General features: G+C 39.8%; 2 protein-coding genes across 3 annotated transcripts; both read right to left on the bottom strand.

Moving 5' to 3' along the window:
- Positions 1–5150: 5150 nt before the first annotated feature.
- Positions 5151–10852, bottom strand: LOC103465640 (high choriolytic enzyme 1-like). Its single transcript, XM_008410658.3, has 8 exons — positions 9282–10852; positions 8610–8655; positions 7719–7871; positions 7362–7479; positions 6089–6267; positions 5806–5887; positions 5415–5544; positions 5151–5252 (listed from the first exon to the last, which is right to left on the bottom strand). The coding sequence occupies exons 1-7, from the start codon at positions 9351–9353 to the stop codon at positions 5418–5420; spliced, it is 777 nt and encodes a 258-aa protein (XP_008408880.1). The 5' UTR covers positions 9354–10852; the 3' UTR covers positions 5151–5252; positions 5415–5417.
- A 129-nt stretch (positions 10853–10981) lies between these two features.
- Positions 10982–20964, bottom strand: gtse1 (G-2 and S-phase expressed 1). Of its 2 annotated transcripts, none has more exons than XM_008410659.3 (12): positions 20832–20964; positions 20480–20533; positions 20348–20405; positions 16955–17585; positions 16706–16867; positions 15737–15875; positions 14685–15065; positions 14504–14555; positions 13332–13556; positions 13026–13239; positions 12048–12164; positions 10982–11277 (listed from the first exon to the last, which is right to left on the bottom strand). In XM_008410659.3, the coding sequence occupies exons 2-12, from the start codon at positions 20499–20501 to the stop codon at positions 11191–11193; spliced, it is 2088 nt and encodes a 695-aa protein (XP_008408881.1). In that variant the 5' UTR covers positions 20502–20533; positions 20832–20964; the 3' UTR covers positions 10982–11190. The 2 variants fall into 2 exon arrangements, with proteins under 2 accessions (XP_008408881.1, XP_008408882.1); XM_008410660.3 differs by having other exon boundaries at positions 16787–16867.
- Positions 20965–21000: the final 36 nt, after the last annotated feature.

The following is a 21000-nucleotide window of genomic DNA, read 5'->3' as shown; positions in this document are numbered from 1 at the left end:
TTGTGAGACTGTCACCAGCTGCCTGGCCCTCTGTTAAATTAGGTGAGTCAGTTGGCAAAATGTTAAATATTTATATTTAATTGTTATTTGTAGAAATCAGTTTTTACTTTGATTTTAAGTGGGTTTTTTGCAATTTCTTTTGTCAAAGAATGACAAAAGAAATTGTTTCTGGAATGATGGATGGGCTTTTTTTTTGTCAAAAAAGCCCATCCATCCATCGATTTTCTTGCACCCTTTTTCCCTCAGTGGGGTCGGGAGGGTTGCTGGTGCCCATCTCCAGCCAACGTTTCGGGCGAGAGGCGGGGTCACCCTGGACAGGTCGCCAGTCTGTCGCAGGGCAACACAGAGACACACAGGACACACAACCATGCACACACACACACACACACTCATACCTAGGGGCAATTTGGAGAGGCCAATTAACCTGACAGTCATGTTTTTGGACTGTGGGAGGAAACCGGAGTACCCGGAGAAAACCCACACATACACAGGGAGAACATGCAAACTCCATGCAGAAAGACCCCAGGCTGGGAATCGAACCCAGAACCTTCTTGCTGCAAGGCAACAGCTCTACCAACTGCGCCACTGTGCAGCCCTCGTCAAAAAAGCCCAATTTTGTTAATTGTGATTGATTTGTTAAAACAATACAAAGGGGAAGACATCCAAGGAGGTGAATACATTTTTTTATAGCATTCAAAGATGTATTATTGTTTCCAAACAACCGCAAACAGATTTTGTGAATATGAGGAGCTCTGTGTAGACTTAACATTGTAGGCCGTTTTTCAGAATATTAAAAATCAGCTTTCTGAGCTTTTAAAGAGTGTGCCTCTTTGATCTCTCTCTCACACACACACACACACAAACACACTGAATGAGAGCAAACACTAGGCTGTCAGAGTGTGTTTTTCATAATCCACTGGGGATTTTCAGCAGGGAATCCCAGTTCCCTCTGCACAGTGACTTTTTTTATACCGTCTTGTGTGTCAGATCTTAAACTGGTGCCTGAATCTGTGGCAGGTCTGCAGAGATGGAGCTGCCATGCACAGGTAATCTATCCTCCTCTGAAAGGAAGTGTGACATTTAGTCAGCAGTCATGGAAAAAGAAAGTCGGCCGTAATTCTTAAAAATAAAAATGTTTTCTATGTATTCAGTCTGAGTGTTCCGATTATTTTCGTCTTATAAAGATAGATAGCTCTGCTATCTGTAAATGATCACCTGTGGGGTTGAACAAGCAAACAGCCTCACAGTCTTTCTGACCTACAAAACACATCCAGACAGTCCAGTGACTGGATTAGGATGTTTTTAGCTGCTAGTTGAGCTGAAATGATCACCCCAACTGGAGGATATGGTGAAAATGATGTAACTGTAAACGAATGGACAGACACTTACGGATGGGGCTAGAGCGCTCCCTCAGGAACCCTTCTTTCAGCCGGACCCCCTCCCCATCCGCTTAATCTTGTGGGAGTACTTGGCTCAAATTAGCTCCCTCGCTGTTGGAGCAAACACCCGGCACAATGACTCTCTTTCTGTGGAGAAGGATGAAGTAGTTTGAGAGGGCAGCCGGGGCCGACCAATCACTGATGCCTTGTGTGCTGGTTCTCTTTAGCTCTGCTCAACCAGCAGGCCGACAGGAAAGGAAGCATAAAGAGTGAGGCGAAGAGCCCTGGATCCTGGCTCCAGCTTCAAACCTGAGGACAAGGGACGCTTAGAGAGTGACAGAGAGAGGGGAAGTGGAACGAAAACGGAGGAGGGAAAACGGGATGAGGGCAACATCTCTGATTGGTCTTCAGGGGCTGCACAGAACAGAGCTGTGCAGATCCGAAGTCAGTGTCCTGTCTCTGTCACCTTGTCCGCCTTAGCTCTCCCTGTTCTCCTCCTCAGTTGGTCCTAAAGTTCCTGTCTCACACTGTTCCTCTGTTGAACCACTGGCCCGTGGCTCAGAGACGAGTGAAGCAGGTGCTTGAGCTAAATAGTGAAAGGTTCATCTTTCTTCTAAGGATGAAGGACTCATTCCAGAAACAATCCAAAGGAAGAGAATTAGAAGAAGTGTCATAAAGGTTTATGTAGCAGAGCCAAAAAGTCAAGATGTGCAGCTGCAACCTTAAGGTATTTTTCTAATAATTAACCTATTAGCTGAATCTTATAGTTCTGCATGAAGAAATGAACAATACGTGCATCTACTTCTTTTATTAGAAATATTGTATCTAATTGTCAACTGGAACAAGTGTGAAAGTTGTTGCATTAGACACTGGATTCAGGAGCAATACTGAGAAATAACATTAAGACCTTTTAAATCAATATAATTCTAGCAAATTATGATTATGATGAGAGAGACGCTGGGGGAACTATGTTTCTCAGCTGGCCTTGGGTTTCCCCTGGAGGAGCTGGAACAAATGGTTGGGGAGACTAAAGTCTGGGCCTCCCTTCACAGATGGACGGACGGACAGACCCTGAAGTAAATGGACTACAGCAGCCGGATGCTCATCAGATGCAACTCCTGTCTGCTAACAATGGAGACTACAGTCTCCATTGTTAGCAGACCACAGGATCAGCCGAACTGGACAATAACAGACTAGAAAAACATCTCAGTTCATATATATGATTTAGATTCACAACAAATGTACATCTTGAAAAATGTATATACATTTTTTTACTCTGTATTAATTTGAGAAAGTTTAATGACTACAGATTTATTACAGAGTGAAATATTTCAAACCTTAATATTTCTAGTCATTTTGATGATTATGGCTTATGATAAATTAACAGTGTGGGCAGGCGCCAAGTCCTTCTGTAAATGAAATCAGAATTTTCAGCATGAAGTGCTCTAAAATATCCTGTGTTGACAGAAAACACTGGCTCAGAACCAGCAGATGGCATGTCAAATGGCAAGCGGACTGAGTTTATGTCCTAGTCATACTGACCACTCAAGGCATTTTACACAGGAGCCACATTTGGCAAACGGGAAACGCCTTGTATTTGGACAGCATCTTATCAAATCCAGAGAACCCCAAAGCCCTTCACACTATATTCAATCATTCACCCACACTCACACACTGATGGTGGCATGCTACTGGATTGTTGCAACAGCTGCCCTGGGGGCAGGCTGACCGAGAGGCAGCCATTCACCAACCCTCTGACCACCAACAGGAGGTAAGGCTGGTGAAGTGTGATGAACTCCAGCACCGACTCCACCATCGTCCATATCCAGTCACACTTACACATGCCTTGCCCAGTGGCACATTGAGCGATGACAGGAGGAAGCTGGAACCAATACCTACAACTTTTTGATTTCAAGACTACTCTCCACTTCCAACTCTTTCATCCCACTTGGAATCCCAAACCATCACTGACTGAGGAAGCTTCACACCAGGCTTCAAGCAACCTTAACGTTCTACAACTCCACTGTCTGGGAGCTTCATTTCCAAATAAAAGGCAAACATTACTTTCATTTGAAAAGACTTTGGATCATTGAACAGCAGATCAGTTCCTTCTCTCTTTTGCCCAAGAGAGAAGGAACTGGTTCAAGAGTTTGTAGCCCCTGTAGGATTCTTGGGATTCCTGTCAAGTTTTGGACTTGAGAACAAGGGAAATATTTATCTGTCCGCTGCTGTTGTTAGAGCTGGAGGCAGGAGGCGATGGAGACTAGAGTGAAGGGAGCTGGAGGTGTAATGATGTGAGGGGTGGAAAGATGTGCCACATAATTACTATAATACGGAAAATTTATGGGAAAATACTAATATGGGAGCACGGCAGGAAAGAGGAGAAAAATATGATAGTTTCCTGGTCAAAACAGAAGACTTGACAGGTATGATTCTTGGTGACTCCAACCTCAGTCCACTTCTTGTGGAGATTCTGACTCCTTTTAGGCTTTTTACAACATAAACATTCAAATGGCAAAATAAAATAAGATTAACCAAATGAGAAATGATGCATTTTACATGTTTCCACTGGATGCAGAAAAACGAAAGGTTTATTATTAATGATTACTAAATTAAACCAAACCAGTTTGTTATAACGAATATTAGTTATAACTTAAATGAATTTTCATGTTGTTTAGGAAGTAATAATAGTGTGAGAATGTATCGCCTCCTAGTGTACAAAAACATTAACCGTAAATGTGTTTGCACTCAATTCCTGAATAAGGTAGGGAGTATTATCTAGTCTAAAATACAGTTCAGTTCAAGTTTTTGCTCTCAAAAGAGTAACTAGATGTGATATATATAATTATTGGCAACTTTCTTCAGACTACAGAAGTTTAAACCAGAAGTTAACGTCTACTGAATATAAAGACAGTGGATAAAACCCAAGTCATACAGTTTAAAAGACAATTATCCCTGATACTGTTCAAATGTAAACTTCTGAATTTGAAGGAAGATACAAAAAAAATTTCTAAAAAAATATGTTCTCACAAAAATTTTTTTTGGCATTTAGCATATAGAAATAATTTTGGTCATTCTAACTGACCTGAAACAGTTTGATTTAACGTCAGACAGTGATTCAGGCATGTAAATATCCGATTTGAACTGTAGGTGTGTGGTTCCAGTCTGAGGCTGCAGCAGAGGGTCAAACTGGAAATGGGAGAAAATACTCTTGCCATGTAAGATTTGCTTTTAAATCTGTTTCAGTACCAAAAAGCTTAAAAATAATAATTTGCTGACAGGAGTCCCCTTCAGGTGGGTGGGGGCTATTAAAAATGTCAGGGTTTGCAAAGAAAACCTGATGGGGAAGCATGTTATCTCGATCTTCAGAGTCTGTTTCCATGAGACATACTCACTGCTACACCAACCTTTCTTTATGGAATGGAAAAATCAAAAATGTCCTCAAATTCAGGGTTAAAATACTCTGTTAGACTTTGTCTTAATCCAGTGTCTGATCAGGGCTCTTAAACTCCAGTGAGTTCTACAGAATTCTGCTGACAATCTGGTAATTATTACCATTAATATGTGTGGACAGTGCAGCGCCTGGATGACCGCAGTTTGAAACATTTTTCTATTGTGAATAGACCTTTAATGACTAGTGTGGTAATATAAGGTATGCGGTTTTGCACTTGCCTTTTAGCTTAAACTTTGTTAAAAATTAAAAATAAAAAAAAATGTTAGGAAACCGATTATATGTGTCAGAAATATATTTAGAAATGCGCAAAAATCAGACTGGGTGCATATTAAAGTTTATTTGAGACTCTTAAGAAAATATCTTGACAAATCAAACTGATGAGACATGAAAGATGACGGATGGTTCCCAGCAGAAATCATCTGTAGGGGAAACAGGCAGACATAAAACACCGCAGCACAAAAAAATGTCAACATTAGGTAAACTGTAGCAGCTCGTATTAACAGATTTCAACAAAGTATTTTTACTGTCAACACATACAGATGACTTTGTTTTATTACATATGCTTTTTTTTTTTTTCTTACTGTCTAACAGTTGTACAGTCTGTTCAGTCTGGTGATGTCATTCTTGCTCATCTCAGTAGCCGTTCCAAAAGAAACGTTTGAATCGGGAATGGGAACCATAGTGGGCTGATTGTTTGCAGAGAACGCATACCTGGAACAAACAGAAAGGTTCATCCGAACAGAAATTAAACAGAAAATCATAAACTGTTTTACTGAATAAGGTTTGTGAAAAAGCTCGATAAACGACAGCGTGCAATAGGTTTAGGTGCTCACCACACCATTGTTTGTGTATGCTGTCAAATTCCTCGTTGTATATTAACTGGAAATTGTAATGAATATTGATAATACAGCTCTTTAAAAGGCTATCTGAAACAATGTTAGATTAGAAATATAGAAGGAAGTCTCTCCAAACCTGTGGTACTGCATGACAGAGTTGTAGTCATACGGGGTGTTTAAGTTCAGAGTGTCAAGCTTGTCAAAGGCGTACGCCAAACCTGGGAGGAACAAAAAAACATTTATAAGATGAGCTCATAAGGCTGGACACTGGTGACTGGTAGACTGTCATTTTAGCAGGATAGATTCTGTTTAAATCCTAGACTAAAAGTTATCTGCAGCTCCTACTGCAGCTACAGCTACTAGTTATTGGGACTGTATCATGGAATTGTGACATGTGGGTTAGTAGCTCAGGCTCTGACCAGACTGGATGTTCTCCCAGAGGATTTTGATGTACTGGTCCCTGTCGGAGCGGCACTGCTCATGGTTGAAGCCGAGGGCGTGGAGCAGCTCGTGCTGGACGGTGCTGTGGTAGATGCAGCCGGCCCGGTCCAGAGACAGCGTCTGGCCGTAACCAAGCCGGCCAACGTACGAGTAACAGCTGCACAAGGACAAGTTTTCAAAAGGAATGCTGGTTAACTCACAGTTTTCACTGGGAATTACACACTGCCTTGAAAAGTATTTATATTCAACAATGTTCTCACATCACTGTGTTAAAATGATACAGTGCTGCGCATTTTACTGGGATTTTAGGTGAGAAAGCAGCAAAGTCTACATCTGGACAATTATTGAAACATCTGAGAAACAACAAAACTATGACGAGACACCCACAGCATGATACTCCTGCCACCATGTTTCACAGGGGGGAAGTTTTGTGCAGTGATTTGCAATGCCAGTTTTGCCAAAAACTGCATTTGGTATGAAAGCCATGCAAAATGTCAGTTCTTTCCCATCATCACATTTACACATAACTATTCAATTTTCCTTCTACTTCATCATCAACCAAAATGAAATTCTGAAAGTGTTTCATTTTATTACTTCATAGCTGGATTGTAATAAACTCAGTGATATGTTTCTGAAAACTCATGAGGCAAAAAAAAAGCGATTCCATTGCAGTTTTCCATTGCATTTGTGCAAAATGTATCTATTTCCACACGACTGTAAAAACCCCCTCATCCAACAGTGCAAACACTTATCAAAAAAATTGATTTTTTTCCCCCATTAAGCAAATTTGTTTCTTGCAATTTCAATTAGTGCAATTTTATGGTTAATGGAAACACTGCAGATGAAAATTTCACCCCAGCAGGTTTTTTTTAAACTTTTTATTTTAAGTTTAATTGGACATTGAAAATCCCTCAGATTCATTAAATACATAAATGATGTACCTAAAATTGTGAAAACTTAAAAAACAAAAACAAAAAAAAAAACCCACAGGACAGACAAAAAATATAAGAATTTCAAGGGCCACAAATGGCCCCTTGGATGCACTCTGGACACTCATTAAGCTAAAGACTTTTTCATTATTTCTGATGTTTTTTCCAGTGCTGGTTTATTTTTTTTAAATTGATGTATTTTCTTCCACTCAGAGTGTGGAAGAAAATACACTTCCGGGATGTGTTTATTGTAAGGTTTCACTCTGGATGAAGAAGTGACAGAATGTGTAGTTTGCAGCAGCATTCAGGAGCAGAGTGTTACCCGTTGTGCGACTGGATGCTCAGATAATCTCTCTCGCTGCTCCGCCTGGTGAAACGGATACAAGAAACGTCACTGAAGGACTCCAGGCCTCGCTCAATGATGGAGAGCTCCCGGGAAGCTGCAGAAAGACGAATAACAAAATAAAATCAGTCCCACAAAAACCTTTTTCCTTCATGTCAGATTGCTGTCAGAGTGTGGAAACAGTTAATCCATTGTTTTCCTGATGTAACGGCCATTTTAAAAATGAGCATTGATCACATAATGATGCGTTGTTAAAAAAAAAAAAATCAGTTTGTCGTATCAGCACAATCACATTGAATCAAATAAAAACATGCTGTGTTTTCTCCTGGGTCGTACTGTAGTGGTTGGCGATGACATAAGGGATGTAAACTTTTCCATCTGCAGATTTGGGCCACAGGCAGCCGCGTGAGGTGCACTGATCTGCGTTCCTCTCATTCTCATTGTTGTAGGCAATATCATCTATTACCAGGGGCTCATCCTCCGTGTGCACTGGCAGAGAATACATAAGGTTAGTTCACTTACATGAATATTCATTTAATCTAGAAATATACAAATACAATGTGGAAATTTGAAAGATTTTGGTCACGATTACAAAAATCCCCTGATTTATCTATAATTACTAAGGACAGTTACTCAAATGTTTGTGTTTATGGATGACAGAAATAACACTTCAAAAAAATGTATTCAAAAACCTAAAATGAATAGATTTATGTCCATGATGAGTGTGTGTATTGCACTCTGTCCTTCATCAGCACTGTATGAAGAAATGTATAAATCAACGTTTCTGTAAACTGGAAGACTACAATGAAAAACAATAAAAAATTGATTAAAGGAAAACATCCAGATGGTAAAAATATGTTAAGGGGGAAAAGGACTCATTTATTTAAGGAACTTGGATTAAAGTTTGGCTCTTAACTTAAGTCAAGTCTGGATGTTCAAAAAGACAAAAATTTATTAATTTTCTACTGACCAATGACACAGAACATAACTTTCTACAAATGGAGAGATGCTCTAAGGCTACCTTATCTGAAGATAGATGATCACAAACATAAAAGGAGGGAAAGAAACAGAACCAGAGCTACAAAACTGCTTGTTAGTTAAAAAAAATTAAATAAAACCATGGTCAGTTAGACAGCAGTAACAGAGTAAGAGAAGAGGAGAAAAACAATCCAGACCGTCGGATCTTTTCTAACCACATGTTAGCTGAACCGGTTTTCAGATTCTCACCAACATCCTTGTTGGCTCTCCACAGGAGCTCAGACACAGACAGCTCCTGGTCAGAGAGCAGGGAGGGGAAAAAACAAAAATTAGGACAAAAGACTACAGTAAGGGCAAATTTACAGCAAAAGAAAGTAATACTGCAGAACTAGTTCTTACATAACTTCTGACTGACCAAAAAGAAGTCATGTATACATTTATGTTCAGCTGTAAAAGTTTCTAAAATTGGTATGGCATTAAAGTAGCTCAATGTTTTTTGCTTCACAACATATTTATGAGTAAATTCTATTTGTTTAGTTTTAATTCATAAAAAGTGTGACCTAAAAGCAGCTCTAACTCATTTCCACACATACAGAAATTATTACAATCAAAATTCAACTACGAACAGATTATAATAGAGTTAGATCAATTCATTTTGAATAAGTCTATGTGGGTTTTTTTAACTACTGGAAGATCATTTCAAAACATTCAAACTGGATTTTCAGGTTCGTACAAACCCATCAAAATTTTTTACAATCTACATACATTGTCTCCCTGTTTTATTCATTCTTAACTCATCACATCATTGAAGATGTACAAGACAAATCAGGACATACACACTGTAAAAATAGTGGTATTGAATTAGAAAAGCATCTTGATACCGAGTATCGTCATTTAAATGTTACCCTGACGGCTCCTCACCTTCTGCTCCTCTGCCCAGCAAAAAGTGAAACCCACCACCAGGACCACGATGACTTTCAACACCACCACCATGTTACCAACCTGTAAAATACAGCATAAACACCTGTATCCCCCTGAATCTCCTACTTATATACCATCATATATTTACACACTTGTGAATATACATTTGTGTAGTTGGTGATAAGAGAGGCATTGCCTTGAAAACAGGCTGCCTGTTCCCACGATGAGTACACTAAGAGGAAAGTGCCTGAATGAGCAAAAAACAGCACATCTAGGTGATGTTTTTTACTTTTTTGAGGGTGTTTGGGGGGAAAGTGCATTTCTTTTTAAATTGTTACTTCTAAGTGTCTTTTGGGGTCTTCTCTGCTGGTTCTCAAGACAGAGTACCTCAAAAGAACATGATGTTAGCAAGAAAAAGAATTAGTCTAACCTCTGTCTTCCGCTGATCCAGGATAGGGTAGGGAGGCCCAGACTTCCCTGTCCCCTGCCACTTGTTCCAGGTCCTGCGGTGGAATCCCAGGATGTTCCCATACTCCCTCCAGTGTGTCCTGGGTCTTCCTCTGGGTCTCATTATGGTACCCAGAACACCTCACATCTTGACACAGAAGGAACTAAACCCTTCTCTGGCTCAAAACCAGGACCTCGGATTTGGAGGCATTGATCTTCCTCCCGGCTGTGAATTGTTCCAGCAAAAACTGTAGATCATCACTGGATGAGACGTGAACCGGTTTGATTAGAGGCTACCAAACTGGTTCCCCTCAACATCTCGGCTACACCTAGAAATTCTGTTCAACACGCTCCCAGATTTGATCACTAGTTTATAGCTATGACTAATTTTTAAGGTTTTTTTCCAGCTCTAGAGGCATTTATTTGAGTGTTCCAACAGGAAAGTGGGTTGTGAAAGAGGGAAGACATGCGGCAAAAGACATCAGACCAGGACTCTAACCTGTGGGTTGCACATTTTACTTCTGCCTTATAGTTTCTTTAAAGTTATTTTCTAGTTATAGCCTGTGGTGTCCAAAAAGTCATTCCTCAAGGGCCGATATGATAACCTGCATGATTTAGTTCTGCTAAACAAGCCATTTGATCCAGGTGTTGAACCAGGAAGAGAACCAAAACATGCAGGATGCCTTTGAGGACTGACCTGAACGAAACCTTTGTGCTGACCCTCGTTTTTCTCTAAAAACTCTTACTGAAGTTTAATTTCTGTTCAGCTGAAGAAAATTATGGCACATCCAAGTTTTGATTTGTTCCAGGCATCTGTTCAGTGGTTGATTGGGTTCATAGTCAGTTTGTGACATTGTGATGTAGATCTGTGTAGTATCTGCATAGCTATGACTAATCTTACTACTCCTTATAATCCAAGCTGGTGGGAGTATGTAGATATTAAATAAGAGCTGCCCCAAGAAATAAACCTTCAAATGATTTTTATCCTTTCCAATGAAAAGTTCATTAAGACTCAAACCAGTCAAATCCTGTACCAGTGTATTGTTGTCTTCAATAATGTGTTGATGTCAGCCCTGTCCAGTCCAAGAGTACCAACACTGTTTCTTCAACAGTCCAGATTGAACACAAAGTCCAGTACTTCTACAGCTAGTTGTGTGTTTAGTGATACAGCTGACTGTACTGGGGATTTTGATGAGAGTAAAGGGAAAAGTTAAAAAATAGACTCGGCAGCACATGAGCAGAAACAACATATCGACAGTATTGACCAACATTTATTCAGAAAATAAAAGCAGCAAGGAGGAGACATTAAAGTACAATCAGTTGAAATTAATAACAGCATTTTCACAGATATTTTTATCATTTCAAACATAATCCTGTGACTTACTGAAGACATCACTGACATTGATTTGACTGAGCCCTGGCCTCAGTTGATTCAAGTTATTGACAGGAGATGTTTGGAGGATCAGAAGGACAGGTTGATGAGTGGAGCACTGTTCTCTTTTTTATCCTCTGGACTCCACTTGATAAGAGGAGAGCTCAGGTCAATTAGCTGGAAAAACAAAAAAAATCTAATATTGTTAACACAGGCCTCTAATCAAACAGTGAATCAGCTGAATTTGCAAGTACAAATAAAACAGCTTATTTAGAATTTCTTTCAAAGCCAAGTTGATGGGTAAGATACTTGATACTATTTTTACCTTTCAAAACTAAAAACAGCATTAGGCACAGAGCCTTATGCCTTGGAGGAAACTTCTGAATGTTTTCATGCCAAACATGTTGTATTAGTTACACACTAAGCGAGGCTCTGTAACTAGGTGAACCCAATACACAGAATGTTCAAAGCATACCTGATACTTGAAACCAGAACCCCTCCAATGATACAGGTTATATATAATGAAGTACTAAGGCTGCGTTCATACAGCAGGTCTTGATGTTCAATTCAATTTTTTTTTGCGTGGTCCATCATGCTACAAATGACCCACAATCAGACTTCTGTGTGAATGTTTATGACTCCAACTTGGACAACTTCCAAAAACATTTTTTGTAACCCAGTGTTGAGATAATTATTATTGAAGTAAAAATTAATATAGAAAAATTAAGGAAAATACCCTGCATATTTTCATCATTACCATTTCAGTTCATTATATTAACCAACTAAAGCACAGCTATTTGATGTAAGCTTTTTCTTGAAGGATTCAGATGATGCACAGTGAATTAACTCATGCATGACTGGTGCTGTACAAACCTAGTTGACCTCAAGGTGGACAATCAGAATCACTGAAGCTCAGTGAAGCAAACGGTCAGACTGAGCTGGATTACCTGGGTAGTGGTGCAGCTCTTGCTGCTGGTGCGAATCAGGTCGGGGGTGTTGGCCAGATCGATGAGGAGCTTCTCTTGAGGCTGAAGACTCGGAGGAGGCAGATCCAGCAGGAGAACCTGAGGCGTTAAAACTCTGATGAGGTTTATTTACAAGGAGTAGCTGGAGGACTGGAGCACCATCCAGCCATATTGGAGGATTTTCAATCTTGGATGCTTTGAAAGGATTTCCAATGTTTGGCAACTTTACTTGTCCTTTCTTTATGCAACAATCCATATGCAAGTTTTGTGGATGGTTCTGTTTTCTGTCATTTTTTTCTTTGTTTTCCTATACTTACATTCAGGGTGGCTGGAGTAAAAGTGGCACAAATGTTTGACACCAATTTCATTTGATTTGAAGAAGGTGGAGCGGAGTGGGGCACAACTTCACTCAGGTGTGGAGTTTTATTGTTCTTCTTTGACTGTATGTTCTTTTAAAGCTCATTTATTAAAAATAAGTAAAAACAACTGAGTAACTATTCTCATTTTTACAGCTGTCGCCATCATGTGCTTAAGGAAAGTCTTCAAGAGATCACATTTCAACACTTCTTACAGATCTTGTAATTTCTGGAGCTAAACTCATCGACACCATCATGACAGAGTTCCTGAAGTCTAAAGGTTGAGGGCCTCTGCTTCCCTCTGAAATATTTAACTGTATCTGAACAGTGCGTTTGATTCTGCTACAACAGCTCATCAGTTCCGTTTCGCAAATGTTTTTTAACCCAGGTTGTTTATCACCATCATTTCTGGGACAATTTATTGTCCAACAAAATTTGTCATTGTGACATGCCCAGAGAACAGTTATTTCATTTAAGACTGTATATTAGAAATCATTTTGGAACAGACTTGAATGACCTCGGGGTTTTTTTTGCTATAGATGTGAATCATAACTAGGGAAGTTTGGGAGAAACAGGAGTCTGTGACTCCGGGTTATAAACTGACCTCTTGCGCTGCGCTGTCCTCCATCTCCTCCGGTTCTACCGGATTGGGAACCGTCTCGCTGATCGTTGACTCTCCAAGATCCATGTTTTGTGTTTGCTTGGTCTCTGGACTGATGGAAGGCAGGGTGAAGGGAGACTCCTCCTCTTCCAGACAGAAGACCTGGATGTCAGGGCAATACACAGGCTCTTCCTCCTGTTTGCCTTTTGGAACCGGGCTACAGAATAATACGACACATACAGTACAGTGATGGGTTTTTTTGGAGAATGATGTAGCCGTCTCCCCTCTCACATGTTCCCAGCATCTCACCTACACCTCTGTTGTTTCTCCGCTGAACTCAGAGTGAGAGAGATGCTGGAGTCTGACCTAAATGGCGGCCTGAGAGTCCTGTTCTGATTGGAGGGGGTCTGGAAGGTGGAGGTCCTGCGCTTAACTGGGGTGGGTAGTGCGGAAGGGCGCCGTGCAGCCACCTGCTGGGGCTTACTGCTGCCAACAGAGGGCGTCAGAGAGCCAGCTGACAGCTTCTGAGGACGACTGAGAGAAAAAGGATTAAATATTAAATGAATAATGAGCAGACCAAAACCTGGAGTCATATGTACATAACAGTCAGGGCTGATGGAAAAACTGCAGCTGGTGGCAACTCTCCTATTTTTCATTCCGAAAATCTGATCACTCCATGTAAGCAGGGCAATTTATAAAGCGTCTGTCTTTTCTGAAACTTACGTTCTTAACCAAGAAAAGCAAAAAGAATTACAATCAATAACTTTTAAAGACGGATAGTATATAAAATAAACGTTTGTGAGCTTTACGTATTGTTATGTTATTTCCTCATCAAAACCATATCTGGAGCATTGCCTTGATTCTTTCATGCATGTCTGAGAAATCCTTTAGTCTCCATGGCAACCACTGAGGGTGGCTTAATACGTGGTCTCACAAAGCTCCGCCTCCCGCCTTACAGAGTCCCGTCCCTCAGACTAGCAGCAGTAATTAGCAAACACCTGGTAGAACTGTGAGTCTGCTGCACTCATCATGTGGATGTCCTGATACGACTTTTTTATTTCCACTACGACACTACCTCGCATTTACCCAATACAATATCAGCAGAAATCATACATACATATTGCTTATTTTAAGTAGTTTTGTATGCCGCTGAGTTATCTACAGCGTTTTTATAACAGGAGGTAACATAGTTACATGATTGAAACTATATTCTCAGAAAATACACAATACATATTGTATTTAGCCTACAATCGTTAATAAATATACAGAATCATTTCCAGTGTTTTCAGGCTTGTGGTTGGGTTAGAAGTTGAACATTTTTCCAAATTTGCTCACTTATTTCATAACAATCAGGCCCCCAAAAACTAAAGCAGCACACATTAATGGATGATGTCAGATTGATTTTCTTTTACAAGCCTGGTATGAAAACATCAGAGCTCCTAAGAGTCATAATGGTGATTTAAAACATGGACGTGGTGTACCTGACTGTGCTGCTCGTTGACAGCCTTTTTGGCTTCATCACCTTGGATACACCTGAGGAGGAAATTCCGGATTAATAAATGAATAATTACCTCACCATTTCCATATTCTGCCACATTTGTATATGAACAGAATATTTTAGCAGAAGATGTAAAATCTTCTGCTAGCAGCATGTGTTCTCACCTTCTGCATGGACTCCTTTGTTGGCCATGTTGGGAGTCGGATGAACCAGTCCTCCAGGTTTAGATCTGGTCTTCATTCCGCTATGCAGCCGGTCTGAGCCAGTGGCACCAACAGACCCGGTTCTCTTTGGGGGGGTTGGTTGGACTGGTGTGGACTCGGCTCTCTTTAACGGTGTGGACCTGGCAGCTTTAGCTCGCTCCGCGTCAGGAGGCTTTTTGGCCTGAGTGGGCTGGGAGCGAGAGCCGGTTCTGGAAGAAAGCAGCTCTGTCGAGGCGGAGAGAGTGGACCGGCGAGGTCTGCTCAGACCCGGCTCCCTGCTGGGGGCCTCCGCGGGACCACTGGAGTTGCTCACGCTTCGGTTTAAGGAGGAGTTCAGTTTGCCTGGGTGGACATAGAACAGATCCACAGCAAATTCAGCTTTCATTCAAAAGTTTTGATTAAACAAACAGATCTTATTGCTGCTGATGGGAGAGATGAAGCTTTTTTGTCAGCTCAATAAAACCCATTGAGGTGAAAAACCTATTTTTCAAATGGAGCTCTGGCCAAGAGGTGGAAACAAAAACACTCACCAAAAAATACACAGTTAAAATGTCAACTTTTAACTGTGTAAGCTATATATATAAAAACAGATTCAGTCTCTAGAGTCTAAAGCTTCTGTAAAGCTTTAAAATACCAAATCCAATTTATCTCTCCCAGAACTAGAAAAAAAAATTCCATTTTTTCTTCTACTTTCAGAAGAAATTTAAATTTTACCCTTCTTATAATATGTTTACTGTAAAATAAAATGGAAAAAAGATTAAAATAAAAATAGGTCTAGAAGAGTTCTAAAACCAGGAGTTCAAAAAGAGTTCTTAAATAAACTTCATTCAGAGAAATTGCTTTTATTCTTTCTATGCAGAATTCAAAAAGTAGAAGTGCATTGTATTTCAAGATATAGTTTCTGGTTATCGATCAGAGACAGGGTCAGAATGAAACCATCTGATTCCAGGCGGCAGCTACATTTCCTGGTGCCTTTCTTCAGACATCCAGTGAGAGCTTAGCATTTAGCGTACCTGTAGCCGGGGACTGAGACATGCTAGAGTTAAGGTTGGACAGCGAGGATGAGGATGAAGAGGTTTTCCTCCTGTCTGTGACCTTCCAGCCCTGAACAGGTGGAGCTTTAATGCCTGACAGCTTTCTCAGTCCAGCACTCTGTCAGAAGAGAAACAAAAAAATAGTATTTACACAAAGGGTTAATGTGGCTAAGATGAAAAAAAGACAACAAAAAAACAAAGGCATTTTAATCTTAAATGCAAAGTGTACATATCTGACTCTGCTCTGACTCTTTTTCAGCGCATGGCCTTTTTTTGAGTCAATATACTAAAGTTAACGATTAATCAATTACTAAATTAGTTGACAATTATTTCAATAACCAATTCTTCACAATTAATCGTTTGAGCCTTAATTTCATATCAGCATATGCACTGATACAGTTTGTCTGACAAACAGTGGGAACAGTGTTATGTTTGCATTATAACTACATCTTATCAAGCTGCAGCATTTTTTACTGGTTGAGATAAAAAAAAATGCATAAAACGCATTTTTTATACGTTTTATGCATAAAAAAATAGTACAAGAAATTGGAGGCTTCTTCAATATGTTGTAATACAGACTGCAACAGGAGATCCTTCCTGCCCTCTGCCATCACCGTCTGCAATACGTTTTTAATTAAATGAGTTCCAACAACATTTAATATCCCGCTGGGTTCAATAAAGTATTTTTAAATTTGAATAGACAGCTCCTTTAAGCTTCCTTAGTCTTAGCGCCACATTCAGGAAATGTCACAGCGAGGAAGTTTTTATGTCATACTGTCAGTTTCAAAAACCACACACACACACACACACACGCACACACACACACACACACACACACACACACACACACACACACACACACGAGGTCACAGTGCGACCTCACCGGATCGCGCAGAGTAAAAAACTTGTGGGATCTAAAGACAGCAGGAGCGCTGGGTCATGTTTTACCTTAGAGGGTGGGGCCAGTGAGCGTTTCCCTAGCATACTGGAGTTAAAGGAGCAGTCGCTGTTATCAGACGCCACGCTCACCGAGTCAGACAGCAGATCTTCTGATGACTCTGCCTTGTTTCTGAGACCACAGGATGGGCTCCGCTTCAAAACTCCTGCAGTCTAAAAAATAAAATTCTCACATGTCAACATTTTTCTTTTTTTTTGTCACTCTTAAACTGCTGCAAGACTAATAGAAAAGCCACTCACTCTGCTGGGTGGCTGGAGTCTGGTTTTCTCCGCTCCGCTGCTGCTGGCTGAACAGGAACCTGCCGGGGCCACTGGTTTACTTGGCAGAGCTGTAGCGGCCCGCAGCGCCGCCTTCCCTCGCAGCGCTGGTCTCGCCTGAGGTCTGGCTCCGACCATAGGGCTGGAAGTGATGAGTCTGGCGGCAGGGCAGCTGGACGAAACTCTGCTGGAGCTGCTGCCTCTCAGCAGGCGGTGCTGGACGGCAGGTGGCAGCTGCCGCAGGGGACTGTCCTGTACGCAGAACGTCTGACGTTTGATGGGGTTGAGGCTGCTGGCAGTGTGCCCCAGCAGTCCTACTTTCACTTCAGTGTCCTGGATGAATTCCTCCGTCGCCGCCACGCTGTTCGTGTCAGCATCAGAGGCTGTGTGGGTTGTGTTGGTGTTCTGGAAGAGTGGTTCTCCGCACTGCAGCTGGCTGGCGAGTTTGTGGGCTTCCTCACACACAGCTTCCAGCTGATCAGCAGTCAGTGGGGTCCAGACCGCCTGCACGCCTCCGCCACCTTCCTCAGGCTGGGAGGATAGGTCAGTGGAAACACACTGCTCTGTGTGGTCCACAAACACCTCATCATCTTCTTCTTCTTCTTCTTTGGCGCTGCGGATGACAAATATTTCACAAACACAAATACAGCTGTGATGAAGTGAAGGAGCTCAAAACAATCATGATGACAAAATTCCACATGAATGTTTTATTTTACAAATGTGTTCTTTACAAGGGATCGATAGTACAGTCTGAAGGGGGTTTAAAGTTGCAGCATAAACTTTTGCAAAATATGTTTCTTACATATTTGCTAAAACTGTCACCATGTTGTGACAGCATGTGACAGATAATCTGTAAAAAGATCCATTTCCTGCACCTCCTCCCTGAGCTGCTATTGTCGTCTGAAGAAATGCCAGACTCTTGACCAAAAACAACCAATCAGAGCCAAGAAAATAAAAAGTAGGGAGTCAAGGATTGAGGCTTGGGGAACACCAAGACTCAGTGGATGGATGGGTGTGAAAAGACTGAAAATGAATAAACTGAGTGCAGACAGAACAATTATATATGAACCAGTTTAAGGAGTACCAGTTGTAATTTTTATCAGAGCAGTTTTGGTGCTGTGATGGAGGCAGAAACCAGATTAAAACTCTTCATATAAACTAGAATTTGCTTGGTGTAAATGAGTGATTCTTTTTTTGCGGCAACATTTCGGCCTCAGGATTTTTGAAAAAAAAAAAAAAAAAAAAAAAGTATTAATGTTTTAAGTTTTAAATATTTTGTTACAACACTGACATGTTTAACAATAAGAAATTAATAATGGGCAAGCTCAGGATTGGATAAATTAATAATTACATGTATTTTTTTTCACCATTGTCTCTGAATGTGTTCCACCCTGTTATGAACATTTATATATAGACCACAAATAGTTAAACAGTAAAATTTTGAAAAATAATTACTTTTTCTTAAAGGAGTGTGTCCCTTTTACTATATAATGTTTTATTCTTGAAATTGTAACACATGAAGTTACGAATCATTTATGTCTGTATTGTAAAGAAAAAACTTTTTTTTTACTCATTATTACTGACAGCATTGAAAATATTGGTAATTTAAAAAACTTATACCAATATGCGCATTTATTGGTCTTCAACTCCCAACATGGCACAGAAAAATTCACAGTACTTAAAAGTTTCTGTAACAATATTTAATAAAAACATGTGTGGAATGGAACATCACACCCTGTTATTGTCCCATAACAAGGTGGAAAATTCAATGTCTTTGATTCTAAAATCTGACAATTTTCATTATTAGTTGCAGGATTGGCTCTTCAAGTCAAAGTATAGGTAGAGTATTTGTCCTGGCTCTATTTGGGTAAACAGGCGACATCCCTGTAGTGGATTTTCCCAGTACAGGTACTCATTGTTCCCCTCACAGGAGTCAATGGGGGTAACTAGCAAAATGAAAACAGACAAATGGTAAAGACATCTGATAATACCTCAGACTACTCTGCAACTCTATTCCATCATCTGAAATGTTTTTATTTGACTTAAAATTATTACTTTTCACTCTAATTTCTACCTTATTTGGTTCATGAACCTAACAGGGTGGAACATAACAGGGTGGAACTTTTCTAACTAATCTACCTGTAGCTCTTTATGTGGTCAACATTTAGCTAGCTAACCTTCAACAGAATAACAAAACTTTAATGACTAAATCTAGTATGTGTTTTAAATTCTACTGAATAAACATTTTTCGCAATCTATCCTAACAGGGTGGAACTTTAAGCTTTACTCATACAGGTTTAACATATTTCAGCTAAGAAAAAGTACATAGATGGGGACAGTTGAAGCTTACTTTGTTTTCCATGGTTGAATTCACCTCAAAACCAATTGATGTCACATTAAATGGTTTTTATGGAATTTTAGACTTTTTGAAGGCAAAAAGGAAACATCATAACAGGGTGGAAAGGTAGTACTGGGACTTGTATAATATGAAGAAAATATCAAATGACAAAATAGTTTCAGTAGATTCAATTGCATATTAAAATAAGGTTTAGTCCAGTCAATCAACTTATTGAAGAAAAACATATATATATATATATATATATATATATATATATATATATATAATTATAGTTTAAACTTCATGAGGAAGTCTATTACACTGCACTGGGGACAAAATGAAATTGAACATGTCGGTCACCAAAAAGGTGTGTAAAGAACAAAATAATATTTAAAAGGCATTTCATTTGTATTTGAATAATGGCAAACATCTAAATGTATAATTAAAATACTTTGTTGTAAATATTAGGCACATTTTACAAAAAATAATTGTAAGCAAAACATGGGGACATGGAATGTTGCTGCAAAAAACAATCACCCAAATGCAATTGCCTAACGAGAATTTTTTTTTAAACAGAGGTGAAAGTATTACTTTATAATAACTCCACTATGAAAAATTAACAACCGACAAGAGATATCCTAAGCCCATAATTATGATAGTCATGCCAATGTCGAGTGTATAACAATTTCTAACTTCACATTAGTCCACATCCGTTTAGCTATGCACAGCATTTCAAAAGAAATTCTGAATACTAAGAATATTTATCAAATGACAATTTCTGCAAAAATGATTACCCAGTTTATCAAACAAACCGAAACTGCTTCCTTATCTAAAGAACAGAGCTGTCATCGAAGATACAGATTAATAAAATCTATAACCACGAAAGAGAATGAGAGAATTTATTATCAAATAAAAAAAGAAATAGACTTTATACTGAGAAGCTGTTGAGAACTGATTTGTTACAAAGTCAAACTCAAACTGAGAAGTGCAACTTCTGCTAATGAAACATTTGAGGGTTTAGAAATAAAAACTCTCACCTGACAGGCGACAGGGACACGTCGAAGTCAAACTTTTCATCTTGCAAAAAGCACATATCTGCTCAGAAGGGACAGCGTGGTGAAAACAGCGAAAGAAAACGCATCAAGAGCAAAAAGCAGCAGCTGACTTACCGCTGTTAGCTCCACGGTCCATCTCTGTGTGCTGCGGATTGACCCAGTTCAGATCTGCAGTGTTACACGGAACTCTGACATTAGACTGACATGACAAAACTTAAAAAGAATACTAACGGGTAGTTTAAACACGAATGCTAACCCAGTTTATTACATTACTGACACCAAATGTTTTTCTTTTTTTTTTACCTCCAAGCTAATTGTACGTTAGCGTGCTAGCTCGTTTTTAGACATTATCAAGCAGTAACCTATATAAACAGTAACACGTAGCTTTTCACATCAATTTAATCGACCGCAACACCCCATGGAAATGACACACCACCCGTTTGTTAACAACGTAAATCATACAAACCGTAAACTCCTCTTAAATTGTTTCTGTCCTGATTTAAACTTCCACTCAACACACCGAACAAATAATTCAAATCTCCTTCGCTCTGTTCATGTGACAAAGAACGCTTCTGCTATTGGCTGAAAAGTTGTGTGACGAAGAACTGAGAGGAATTGTGGGTTTGTAGTCCTGT

The sequence above is a fragment of the Poecilia reticulata genome, chromosome 6 (genome assembly GCF_904066995.2).
Source record: "Poecilia reticulata chromosome 6, P_reticulata-male-v2, whole genome shotgun sequence".
Taxonomy (NCBI): Eukaryota; Metazoa; Chordata; class Actinopteri; order Cyprinodontiformes; family Poeciliidae; genus Poecilia; species Poecilia reticulata.
Note: the sequence above shows the minus strand (reverse complement) of the source record. Positions and strands in the feature narration are given on the sequence as shown.

Bases quoted from the DNA above. Each gene is read 5' to 3' on its own strand.
- LOC103465640 (XM_008410658.3), bottom strand. From the start codon at position 9,353: ATGGTGGTGGTGTTGAAAGTCATCGTGGTCCTGGTGGTGGGTTTCACT. The intron at 8,656-9,281 runs GTGAGGAGCCGT...CTCTCTGACCAG, and splicing joins GCTGGGCAGAGGAGCAGAAG to GAGCTGTCTGTGTCTGAGCT. The intron at 5,888-6,088 runs GTCAGAGCCTGA...TGTTCCTCCCAG, and splicing joins CTGGGAGAACATCCAGTCTG to GTTTGGCGTACGCCTTTGAC.
- gtse1 (XM_008410659.3), bottom strand. From the start codon at position 20,501: ATGGACCGTGGAGCTAACAGCG. The intron at 17,586-20,347 runs GTGAGAGTTTTT...TGTCATCCGCAG, and splicing joins GTGTCCCTGTCGCCTGTCAG to CGCCAAAGAAGAAGAAGAAG. The intron at 12,165-13,025 runs GTCAGTTTATAA...TTAACGCCTCAG, and splicing joins AGGACAGCGCAGCGCAAGAG to GTTCTCCTGCTGGATCTGCC.